General features: G+C 41.0%; 1 protein-coding gene across 1 annotated transcript; it reads left to right on the top strand.

Annotated features, from left to right (window-relative positions):
- Window positions 1–4,547: 4,547 nt before the first annotated feature.
- Window positions 4,548–8,550, top strand: LOC143526224 (uncharacterized). The gene is made up of 7 exons (XM_077020869.1): window positions 4,548–5,168; window positions 5,683–5,817; window positions 6,110–6,202; window positions 6,427–6,507; window positions 7,057–7,168; window positions 8,124–8,373; window positions 8,518–8,550. The coding sequence occupies exons 1-7, from the start codon at window positions 5,081–5,083 to the stop codon at window positions 8,548–8,550; spliced, it is 792 nt and encodes a 263-aa protein (XP_076876984.1). The 5' UTR covers window positions 4,548–5,080.
- The last annotated feature ends 3,644 nt before the right edge of the window (window positions 8,551–12,194 follow it).

Raw genomic sequence — 12,194 nt, 5'->3', positions numbered from 1 at the left:
GTAAATAGTCATGCCCAGAGCTGTAATTCTCATTCCGTATTGTGCCAGTCTTAGCTATTTCCATATCTAATGTTCAGTTATATGGAATGTTTTTCAAGAAGGGGTAAGACAGAGATTGATTTTATATATATAATACAATGTTTATTTCTGTAAGCTCTAATGATTACATTTGAACACACACATACACAAGAAGATTCCAGGTGTGTAACAAGTGTACTAAAGAAAAAGATATAGAGACTAATAAAAACCTTCACTACCTAAATTGCAGTGAAGTACTCAAGGCTTTCCAGAGTGTTCAACAAATCAATAAGTAAGCCTTCTCTCAATAATCTCTTGCAAGTAATATAGGATCCTGCATGAGTAACAGTGTGTAGTAAAAGAAAGTTCTGATTTCTCTGTTTGAGAAAAGTTCAGATTTTTTATTTCATAAATTTGTGAGCAACATCTAGAGCGTTTGCAGTGCCAGTAATTTTCCAAATGATCATTTATCTCATGCATAATGAGCATATCTTTGATGGTTTTGTCTCATCTTAGTGGAGGATTCTTGATGAGGCGTGTGGTCTCTGTATCATCCTGGAGAGTTCTCAAGTGTTCAGTATTAGCCACTTTTATTTCTAGGATGGCAAAAGAGAGCCAAAGGAATTCTTGTTGTTTGAACAGGTCAAACGAGCAAAATCATGTATAACTTCCTTATGAATTCTGTTCCCATACTTAAGGAATTTTTAAGTGCATAAGTCTTAATGACTGGTTAAGGATGTTTTTCAGGTCTTCATATTAAAAGTTGTGCTGTAAATAAGTGAGTCTGCAGGTATTTGATGATTAGTATTTAGTATTTACACATGTCTCTATGTTCAACAGGGGCTGCATTAGTAAGGAGCGTATAATTTTGGCAGTACTGTTACAACGCCTGCTGAAATCCTACCCCCTCATGATCTCAGGTTTGCAATGTCTGACTGACATGACTGACATGTCTTTTGTTTTGGTGACTTATCTAGATATGTAGCTTGTAAAGCACATGTCTCTTTTCAGACAACCAAAATATTTTATATAACCAAAATATAATTTTCTTCCGAAACATTTTTTTCAAGCTATGATGAATGAAGCAACAGTTGCAAATGCAAATATAGCTGCAAGCGGCGATTGGCGGGTTCACACACGACTAGGCATTTTGGCCTCAATAGGCAAAAAGAAGCCCAAAATGTCCTTTAGACCCAAAAGTGAAAAGAAGCTGTTTCAGTGGAAAAAATGCTTAAATAAATCAATGTGCAAAAAAAGATTCCATTGATGCACTAAAAGCCCAAAAGGTTCAAAATTATTTTTGTATTGGCAAAATGATTTAGATCACAGAACTAAATCACATGCTGAGATCGGCTTTGTGGTGTGTTTGTGTGGTATTTCATGTGAGCAATAGTTTTCAGTCAGTTCTGGAATTTGGCCACTAGATGGAGCCCAAGTACAACCATACTGATATCTCATTAATCTCAGAAATGAAATAGGACATTTTGGTGAATTAAAAGGTTCATTTCTGGTCAGGCAGTGCACTTTTTGTTATGAGATGTAATTTCAATGTTATAGAACTCATTGATCTGAATCATACATGACCCATTACTTGTCTGTATTCTGCATAACAAGATTGCAGCATGAGTTTAAATGATTTCTAAGGTTTTTGGGTACTGTAGCGCCCCCGATAGGCCAATTTGAAACAGACTTGGCATACCTCACAAGGACCTCAGGCTATAAAAGGCTTTCAAATTGGGAGTTGATCGCTTACATGGTTTATGAGTTCTAGCAATATAGGTCATATATGGCATGGCCACAATGATATAGTGGGAAACTTTAGAGTCTACAGTTTATGCTCATACCATAATTGGATAACATTCCTAGGAGTTCCTGATTCCTGAGTTCAAACTCCTCCAAACCCCCCTGATACAACATCTACAAAGAAGAAACCAGGAGCTGAAGTGACATTAACACAGTTGTTCTGTAGACGTGTTTCTCCACTTTTTTTCCCCATCTGCGTTTACGAGCACAGTGTGAGCGTTGCATCATCTCCTCCACCCGTCTAACTACACTTCTCCATCCCGGTGGTGGAGCTCACAGTGTTGGTCAGGGCGGAGTGTCTGATGGTGCAGGTGTAGCTGTGTCCAGAATTCCAGCGTTCGGCGCTGAGATTCAGGAAGCTGCTCCGTGAGAACGTGCCATCGGTCTGGCGCCGAGACGCCGTCTGGACCTCAGGACCCGCCATGGTGGTGGTGTCCTCGGACCAGGACAGGGTGGCGTCGCCACGCCCCCAGAGGGTAGAGCCTGGGAGGGAGCCAGGACCAATAGGGACGGGGGAGACGCGGGACGAGCTGGAGAAAAGGATGAGTGAGTGAGACAGGGAGAGAGATGAGAGAGAGAGAGATTAGAGAGGGAGATGAGAGAGGGTTTGAAATAAAATGAACCTTTATTGTCATTACACACTGTACGTGTACATTTGCGCAACGAAATTGGCTTACAGCCCCTCCCCCCTCCCCCCTTGGTGCAAATAGAAAAGTTTTAAATATAAACAGTTTAAATAACAGATTAAGAGCTATGATTAACTATACAGGGCATGAGCATAAATTATCTAAGCTCTCCTGTATACACACTAAGCTCTGCTATTAACATTTGCAGCATCAATTATTGCACATTGTATTTTAGCAGCATCGGTTATTGCACTTGTCCCTGTAGGCAGACAAAACATCTGCCTACCGATGAACTCTATAGTGTTTGTTTAATAGGGATATGGCCCTGTTATAAAAACTCTATAGTGTTTGTTTAATAGGGATATGGCCCTGTTATAAAAACTCTCTCAAACCGTTTGTTCTTGTTTTGAGGTGTAACGTCTGTCCGAGGGCAGCAGTTCAAACATCTTATGTCCTGGTACTGTACTTGATCATTTGGGTTTGGGTTTTTGGCCGCTATCATATTTTACTCTTAGTTCAGGAGCAACCACAACTCTAAATAAACAAGTAATTTATCATGATTTATTAGCTCTCAATAAAGTCACTTTATTGTTGTGAAGGTTTAATATGTTTTGCTTTAAGCTGTTTAAACATTTGCTGATTACAGTTATGATTTTATGTTGACAGTTGTGACGTCGGGTGCAGCGTGAATGACGAGACACAAATCCTTGCTTGACAACAGGCAGCACGTTTAATGGACAACAGATGGCGCTGTATGCGCACGTACAAACTCAACTGGCATTGAATCACGTAATGTCATCTGAGATACACAAGAGGCAAAATTTAATATCTTGAAAAGAAGACTTCAGCAATGTCAATAGGCGCAATATCTGTCCCATCATGTTGTTAGTGGTGAATGTCACTTGTCCATTGTCTCATGTAACGTTTGTGCTGTTTTGCATCACTCTTAAAACACTTGGCTATACTGTCTTTCTATTCTACAGTGCTGTGCATGGTTCAATCTACTAGTTCACTGAGCAACTATAAACTGAATATATTTTAGATTTAAACTTCATTTTCACTCCAGATGAAATGCTTACACATAGGAGTGAAACAGGCCTACTTATATTTATATTATGTTGTTGTTTCCACCACCAACAACAGAACAGTGCAGGTTTTACTTCAACTGCTTCTTGAAGAGTGTTATCAGAATATCTTAATAGGTGTAAGTGTTGCAGCCATATGTTAATAAAGAAGTTAAGATGAAAGATTTGAAAGACAGGTTGACAGATTTTAGAAAATGCAGTTTGAAGAATAGCTGAGGTGGACTATATTCTGCTTTTGAGTCATAGAGGTAGATAACAATAGCTCGAACTGTAAAATAAACTCCCATTTGTTTACTATAGGCAAAATAGACTGCTAATGATTCCCACTCAGCTACTCTGCATTTGGCTACCATTGTAAGCTTTGAAAACCAATGCCTATGGTTATCACAGCTTACGTGAAGTAAGAGCAAGGATAAAAGATTGAACTTGTGCTGAACTAACTTTTGAACTTGTTCAACAGAACTTTGAACGTGACACTGAACAGAACTCGTGTCATTTTAACCAGTCCTACTCTCAGCTGGTGTGGCGTATCTGTTTTCTTCATAGATCTGTAGCAGTGAGCCCTCACTGTTATCTCGTTAGCCTTACTTTTGCCTGATACTTTCATCAGAAATACAAACATGTTTTTAAAAGGCATTTCTAGTACTAGGACAGGTTGGTTCGTTACTAAAAAACAACATCACTTCATTAGACTGCCACCTCAGGCTAGCTAGCTAACTAGCGTCAGCCACTTACCTTCAAAATTTCAGAGGTAGGATGAAACGTAGAACTTGAAACCCTTTTCAAGTTTACTCTGTGGCGTTGTACTTGATGCTCGGACAATACGACGCACATCGTTGACGGTAAACTTCGGTAACTCCAACCGGATATACCAACCGGAAATATAGTAACATCCCTACGCCAAACAGTTTCAAATGACAGTAAAATTGACCAATCATATCTTCCCTCTTAGTGGGCGGGCTTAACTGTATGATAATTTCCGCCCGCTGTGGTGACGCTAGCTGACGTTAGCTGACGTGCGCGTTGTTTACAAGGACGAACAAGGAGTTGTGGACCTTATTTTGTTGGAACCTTATTTTGCTTAAAAAGTTATCTAGTACATATATTATTGTTTATTGCGTTTCTAAAGCTGTACTGTCTCAGTTTTTTTATTTTTTATTTATTGCAGTTAATTAGGAAAGGGGGGTGGGGGAGCGGGCCCACTTTTAATGGTCACGGTTCGCTACTGATATATATACGGTCTCTGGTATGAACCCTTTGGGTACAAGCCAGGCTGCATCAGGTTATTGTAGCAGCCTGGCTGATTTGGTGTTTTGGTTTTAAAAAATAGGAAATTGTGATATGACTTGCTACTCAACTTTGGAACGTTTGGATTAGAATGTTTGGTTGGGAAGGTGGAATGTTTGGATTCAGTTTTGATGCTGAAAAGCTCAGAACAAGTCGCAAGACATTTTGCTCTGTGGATTACTATCAATACAAAACTAACAAATCTCTCTATTTTTTCTAGATCTTTCTCTCTTTCTATTCTTTCTATTTTTCAGGTGGAGAATGAGTTTTTACTCTAGGAGAACCGACCAGCCTAGGCCTAGGCAGGAAGAGAACCACTTCATAGACACACCAGGTTTTACCACTCATGGTGAGAAAAATACATTTTCATATACTGTACATAATTTTATACTTCTATGTAAGACAGTATATTAGTTATTATGAGTATGGATTCCATAGGCTTATTCATAATAATTAAAAGTTAAATATACACATTTATATAGTAGGTTTCTAAGGTTCAGAAAAATAACATGTATATTTATTCTACTGATGACTGTCAAGCTCTGTATTTCATGTGTACATGATAATATAATTAATGGAGCATGGGTTATTTCTTTGATTTCTTTGACTCAGCACAATTTTCATAAATCTTAACATTGTCCATGTGGCCATGGAAAAAGCAAATAAAAATAAACACTTTTAAAAAGAAACAGATTTCTAACATGACATCACAAATTCTTAGGGATTCTCCCCACATTCTAATGACATCACATGGCACCATAGCCCTTGTTATAATCACTTGTTCATTGGGAAACACGTACAAGGCATTTGAGCCTCACTGGGAGGCGTGCTGGGTTTCACTTTACCTGCTGTGGGATTTTCAGGTGTGCCCTACAACCCCCAAGCGACAGTGATCCACACGGATCCCTGTGGACCAGCACCCTTCCCTCACAGAAGGACGGCGGGACCCTCAGATGTCGGCCATGTTAACATCCCTGTAGAAGGACCAGTCCACACTGGTACTGTGTAACACTGAAGATTACATGCGTATTCAACAAACCAAATAACCATGCATGATGAAGTAGAAAAAAAACATTTATTACATTTGTTTGTAAGGTCTGGCAGAGGTGCAGAACCATCAGCTTTCTGCACATGACCTGACCAGTAAAACATCAGTTTTATCAGAAAATATGACATGACATATTCTTCAACATTGTAATGAATTCAAAAGGCACTGTAGCCCTTCTTATAGACCTGATGATCTTAACAGTACACATTCCTCTGTGCCCTGGGTTGGTGTTTTGCATTTAGGCCCTGACATGGAGAGGCAGAGACACCTTGCTCAGCCCCATGTTCAAGGCGAGGTCCTGAAACAGATGGATCCAGTCAACCTCCAGCCTGCTGGTGGGTATTTGGGTATTTTGGGTATAACGTTGCTTTGTGTGGAATGCTACGGTTGCTATGGACGCTATTATTGCTATGGAATTCTATTATCGGCTAGTTAGTTAGGTTAGCCTAGCGAACGGTACCACGGAGAGTTTAGAGACAATATGGCGAGGTGATCTGTCTACTGCACTGTTATTCGTATAGTACATAATCTTTTTCTTAATGTTCATTCAACATGACAGCAGATGCCCTTCGGGGACCAGTTGGAGAGCAGTTGATCCTGGAAGAGGATTGCGATGAGAATTATATCCCATCTGAACAAGGTACATTAGCTGTCGCATACTACCTGTTACAGTTTAGGACCCCGGATAAAACTTTACCAGAGCCGGAGTGGCTAATCGGGAGATTCCGGAGGATTCTCGATGGGCCGGCTCATGTCAATCTCTAGTTTGGGCCGATTGGGATGGAAAAATAATTTTGGGCCGGATTTGGGCATGAAACTCCCGGGCTGAAAAAGTGGCCCACTCCGGCCCTGAACTTTAATATATGTTACTGAAATGGTATAATTTAATATCCACCATTGATAAAGTCTACAAGCTACAACAGTTCCATCATTTAAAAACTAAATTATAACACTGACATAATAACTTAATAATATATAATAATATTATAATATATAAAAATTATAATATTAACAACACAGTTCCAGTTTGGACTCCTGTATGTTCGTCCAAGCTATAGCTACACTTTATAACATAGAATCAATCTCCATGCATTATGGACTTAAATATTTGAATTTGTGGGATTTTGTCTTGATTTGAAAATATCATACTTCTTGTCGGTATATTCTTCTTATCTGTATTGCTCCTCAGATATCCATGATTTTGCCAGACAAATTGGCATTGACCCTGAGAGGGAGCCAGAGCTCCTATGGCTGGCCAGAGAGGTGGCTGTAGCCCCACTACCTCCTGAATGGAAACCCTGGTAGGACAAGCTCATTCTCATACAGTCACCCATAATGAAACAGTTTTCTTATCCTTACACACAGAGCAGTGAGCGTTGGTGTGAGTGTTGGTTCCTTTTAGAAAAATCCAAGCATACTCTAATGTGCCCTTAATTGAGGAATGGCTTCCATTCCAAGAACTCTACGTCTCATTCATGCTGGCTCGTTCATTCAGGTTCTTGATTACCTGACGTACCAAGGCCCTTTGTCCCCTATAACTCAGTTATAATTTTAAGTACCATTTATAAAAGTAGGATGCATCAGGACTTTATTGTGAGTGTCATAATGTCACACGGACTCTCTGGAAGCTTGCAAGAAGTGGGCATTAAATCACTTATGACCTAGGTGATTAGATGAGCAAATTAGACAGCCCAACTTTTTTTTTAAAGACCATGGAAGTGCAAGTCTGGAGAAGACTGAATAATTTGACTGGGAAATAAGATTGGGCAAGAGAAAATATAACAGGCAGAAGAGGATTGTTTTTGAAGTTGGGGAGTTTGATGTGACATGAAAGATCAGACACATTTTAACATATGAAATCATTTTTGGATTCTGTATTCAAATGGTTTGGGGGAAAGTATGTTATAACCTTATTGTCAGGTGTAACAGTGGTGTATTTATATGAGTCAGTACCTTTATAGATAAAACACACAAAGACAAGATCCAGGAGATATTTAATGTTAGTTGTCCCCGAAACTAACAATTGCAAAGTATATAATTAATATTTCATCACTCTATGCAGCAGATTTGCTTGTAGACTTGCCTTCTGGCACTATTAATCTGAGCAATGAGACCAAGAGCACCACTCAGTGTTTCAGATGTTGTCCTGTTGACACCTTTGTGGACAGTCCTGTGCTGGAGAACCTAGGCTTGTCTACATGTCATGTGTTTTTATGTGTGTTTATCTGATGAGCTTGTCTCCCTTTCCTACTCCAGTCAGGATGTGACTGGAGAAGTTTATTACTTCAACTTCTCCACGGGCCAGTCCACCTGGGACCATCCCTGTGATGAGCACTACCGCCAACTAGTGGCCCAGGAGCGGGAGCGTGCTCACCACGGCCGGACTGCCTCTGCCATCTCAGGCTCCGCCTCCACAGGAACCAGAAAGAACAAGGAGAAGAAGAAGAAGAAGAAAGAGAAGAAGGAGAAAAAAAAGAAGGAACCAGAGGGACTGAAGGCCCCAAGAGTGAGTTTGGATCTGTGTACCCTAAAATGTATTTTGTCACACAGCAGTTATATTTGTCACACTTTCTCTTCCATTCTACACATTCTTGACTGCTGTGTTTCTAATAACACTGAAATGAATTGAACAATTATTTGCTCATCGAAGTATATCAAAAGATTTAGGATAGCAGTCGCCTAAAGTTGAGCAGAAAGGAAAAAGAAAGCTAATTTGTGTGTGCCATTCTGCTAAAGCTCTCTCTCTCTCTCTCTCTCTCACTCACACACACACACTCACTCACTCACTCTATCACTGTCTCTCAGCTGCTGGCTCCTCTGGCTCCACTGAGAGGAATGTGTGACCTTTCAGTTCCAGGACTGCGAGGTTCCCTGGGCAACTTCACAGACCTTCATCCTTTAAAGTCCTCACTAGGGGTAAATGTACTGTCTATATCCTCTAGTAGGGGTGAACATGTACAGTCTATATCCTCTAGTAGGGGAATGAAACCTCATTGTATACTTTTATAAGGTGGTGTAAGAACAAACCCTACATACGTCACTGGAAGTAAAAGAACACGTCACTCCTCTGCAAAGTTTAGCTTTTACCAAATTGACTTTGAAGTGATGGAGGTCTGAGTTCATGGCAGAGGTGTAGAGCGTATGATGATCTGTATCTTAGGATGTATCCGGAGCAAATTTGCATTCGCTAAGAGGACGACAGCTGGAGAGTCTGGCTCCGCCCATATTTAATTCAGATCTGGAGGTGGATGAAGAGGAGGAGGAGGAAGAGCAGAAGAAGGCGTCTGTCCATGAGGTGAAAACACCCGCTAGAATATAATGCTCTGATTTTTAGCTCACTGTCACCTTTGTAGTCTTTACACTGCAGTAAAGTATGAGGAATGATTTTCTGTATCCGTGTTGCGGTGTGTGTTTGTGTGTACGTAGAGTCTGCTAGAGTCATCAGACCTGTTGCAGAACCTACACGTGGACCTGGACGTCCTGAAAGGGGGACTGCAGTATGAGGTGGCCACGATGTTCTTCATTCTCCCTCACTCACACATTATGTTCCCAGCTTTTCACACACATTTAAACAGCGCCACTAACATCACTGTGTGTGCTCACGTGATCTTGGTGTTACTGTAGCACCTTGCTCTACCTTTCACAAACACACACACACACACACACACACACACACACACACACACACACACACACACACATTATGATCTTGTGAATGTCTGTACATGCATGTTCATGCATATGTGTTTGCATGTGTTGGTGTGTTTGTCTGTGTATGAGCAGGACAGTGAAGTCAGTGGCAGTGCTCCTGTGGAGGAGAGATCCGAACCAGAACGCCAAGATCTCGCTCCGTTAAGAGACCACAGCCCTGACCCACCCTTGCAGGTACTCATTAACACTCACACTGCCTCTCTTCCTATATGTCTCTCCCTCCCTCCCTCCCTCCCTCTCTCTGTCTGTCTGTCTGTCTTTCTCTACAAACACTATAGCAGTGGTATAAGTGAGGGGACCTCAAAGTTTATTTGAGGTTAGGGTTTTATTTGAGGTCATGCGCCAGTGTTTTTCTTTCAGTGTTTCTTTTTGTCTTCTTCCTTTCCGTCCATCCATCCATTTATCCATTCGTCTGTTAGTCATATACATCCACACATCCTCTTGTTTATCCATCCATCTGTCTATCCATCTATATATGTCATTTCCATTACCTCATTCATTTGTATTGTGCACTAGGCCCCTGGCTCTCTGAGGGTCATGCACACTTCATACAGAAAAGACGAACCATATGTGGGTTCTATAAAACACCCTTTGGTTTCAGTTAAGGTGATGGCAATAAATTAAAGACTAAATAAATAAATTAAAGGCAGGGAGAATTCATTTACTCACAGCTCAGTGATCACCTAAGACAGTGGTTCCCAAACTTTTTCTGCCGTGCCCCCCTTTAGTAGATGAGAATATTTTTGCGCCCCCCCCCATATTGATTAGGGATGTACCGATTCACGTTTTTCACTTCCGATACCGATTCAGATATCTGAGGCTTAGTATCGGCGATAGAGTAAAACTGTGCTGAATCGACTTAAAACATTTTTTTTTTAAACACAGACATACTGAATTACAAGTTTATTGAAAACTCTGTACCAGTATAGCACACTTAAACACACACAAAAACATGTAAAAACAACACAACTTGCATTTGTTCAGTCAGTGCAATTATGAATATAACATTGAATGTAAAATAAATAATACCAAAGAACCTGAAACTTACAAAAACAATAGGTTCACAACTTTGGTCAAACATGAAAAAAATAAACTGCAAGAAACCTTTTAAATGGTTCAAGAATTCTAAATATAATTTAAAATAAATAAGGAGATGAAATAAGAGAAACAGCAATTCATATGCGGCTAGTTTGCAAGCGCAGACATCACGCAGAGCACAAAGCATGTAACGGCCAGAAATATGTGTACTGTCTCTTTAAGGGAGCGAGTTGAGTGCGCATGGAATATTGTTGACTCAGACCACTGCTCTTTATTTTATCATTATTTCATTTCTGTAAGTAACGCATTCAATGAGCTTTGGGCAACTCACCAGTTCATGTATGAACAGTCAAGTAGTGCTGGAGCCCAGGTTTAATTTGGTCAACCAGCAAATAAACGGACTAAGTGGAATAGCACCAGCGCGAGTACGAGTCAGTGATTCACCTCTCCTCTGTGTGCTTCGCGTTTCACTGTTAACTGTTCACTGTTAACTGTCCAGGTTCACTTCTATCCGGGACAGAGTGGATATTTAAGGTTGAACTAACTCCGAAAAGCAAGCAATACAAGCATAGAATTAGACTGAATAGATCTGTTTTTATGGATCGGTCACATTGTCACCGATACCCGATCTAGAATTGTTTCAGATATTAATATCGGAATCGGTGCATCCCTAAATTGACACATGTGCACGTTTTACTTCCAAGCTCCGCGCCCCCCCTGCAATAGCTCCGCGCCCCACCTAGGGGGCGCGCCCCCCACTTTGGGAACCACTGACCTAAGAGGCCGAGCCAATGTGTGTTCATCACACGGTGTGTGTGCAGGAGAGCGTGGAGAGGGAGCGCTTGTTGAGGGCTCATCTGGAGGAGAGAGAGAGGATGCAGGCTTCACACACATCCCAGCTGGAGCAGCTCAGATTACAGCTCGACTCTCAGCTCCAAGACACCCACAAAATACACAAGCAGAAAGTAAGATCCCACACCCACACGATACGCACACGCAAAAATGCCTCTTCTGCCGTACCCAGTCGGGTGTTTATGTGTATAAAGATGGTGAGAGTTGTTTGTATTTGTTTGTTTTTCTTGTGTGTGTGTTTAGGAGTTAGAAGTGCAGAAGATGATGGAGCAACTGGACATGAAATCCAAAGAGCTCAAAACTCAGGAACTGCTACTCCAAACTCAGGTACTTTACCTGCGTTATTTGAGTGTGTGTGGGTGTGTGTGTGTGTGTGTGTGTGTGTGTGTGGGTGTGTGTGTGTGTGGGTGTGCTACTCCAAACTCAGGTACTTTACCTGCGTTATTTGAGTGTGTGTGTGGTTGTGTGTGTGTGTGTGTGCTACTCCAAACTCAGGTATTTTACCTGCTTTATTTGAGTGTGTGTGTGGGTGTGTGTGTGTGTATGTGGGTGTGCTACTCCAAACTCAGGTACTTTACCTGCGTTATTTGAGTGTGTGGGTGTGTGTGTGTATGTAGGTGTGCTACTCCATGCTCAGGTACTTTACCTGCTTTATTTGAGTGTGTGTAGGTGTGTGTGTGCTACTCCGTGCTCAGGTACTTTACCTGCTTTATTTGAGTGTGTGTA

The sequence above is a fragment of the Brachyhypopomus gauderio genome, chromosome 10 (assembly GCF_052324685.1).
Source record: "Brachyhypopomus gauderio isolate BG-103 chromosome 10, BGAUD_0.2, whole genome shotgun sequence".
Classification (NCBI taxonomy): domain Eukaryota; kingdom Metazoa; phylum Chordata; class Actinopteri; order Gymnotiformes; family Hypopomidae; genus Brachyhypopomus; species Brachyhypopomus gauderio.
This window is presented reverse-complemented; position numbering and strand designations above follow the sequence as displayed.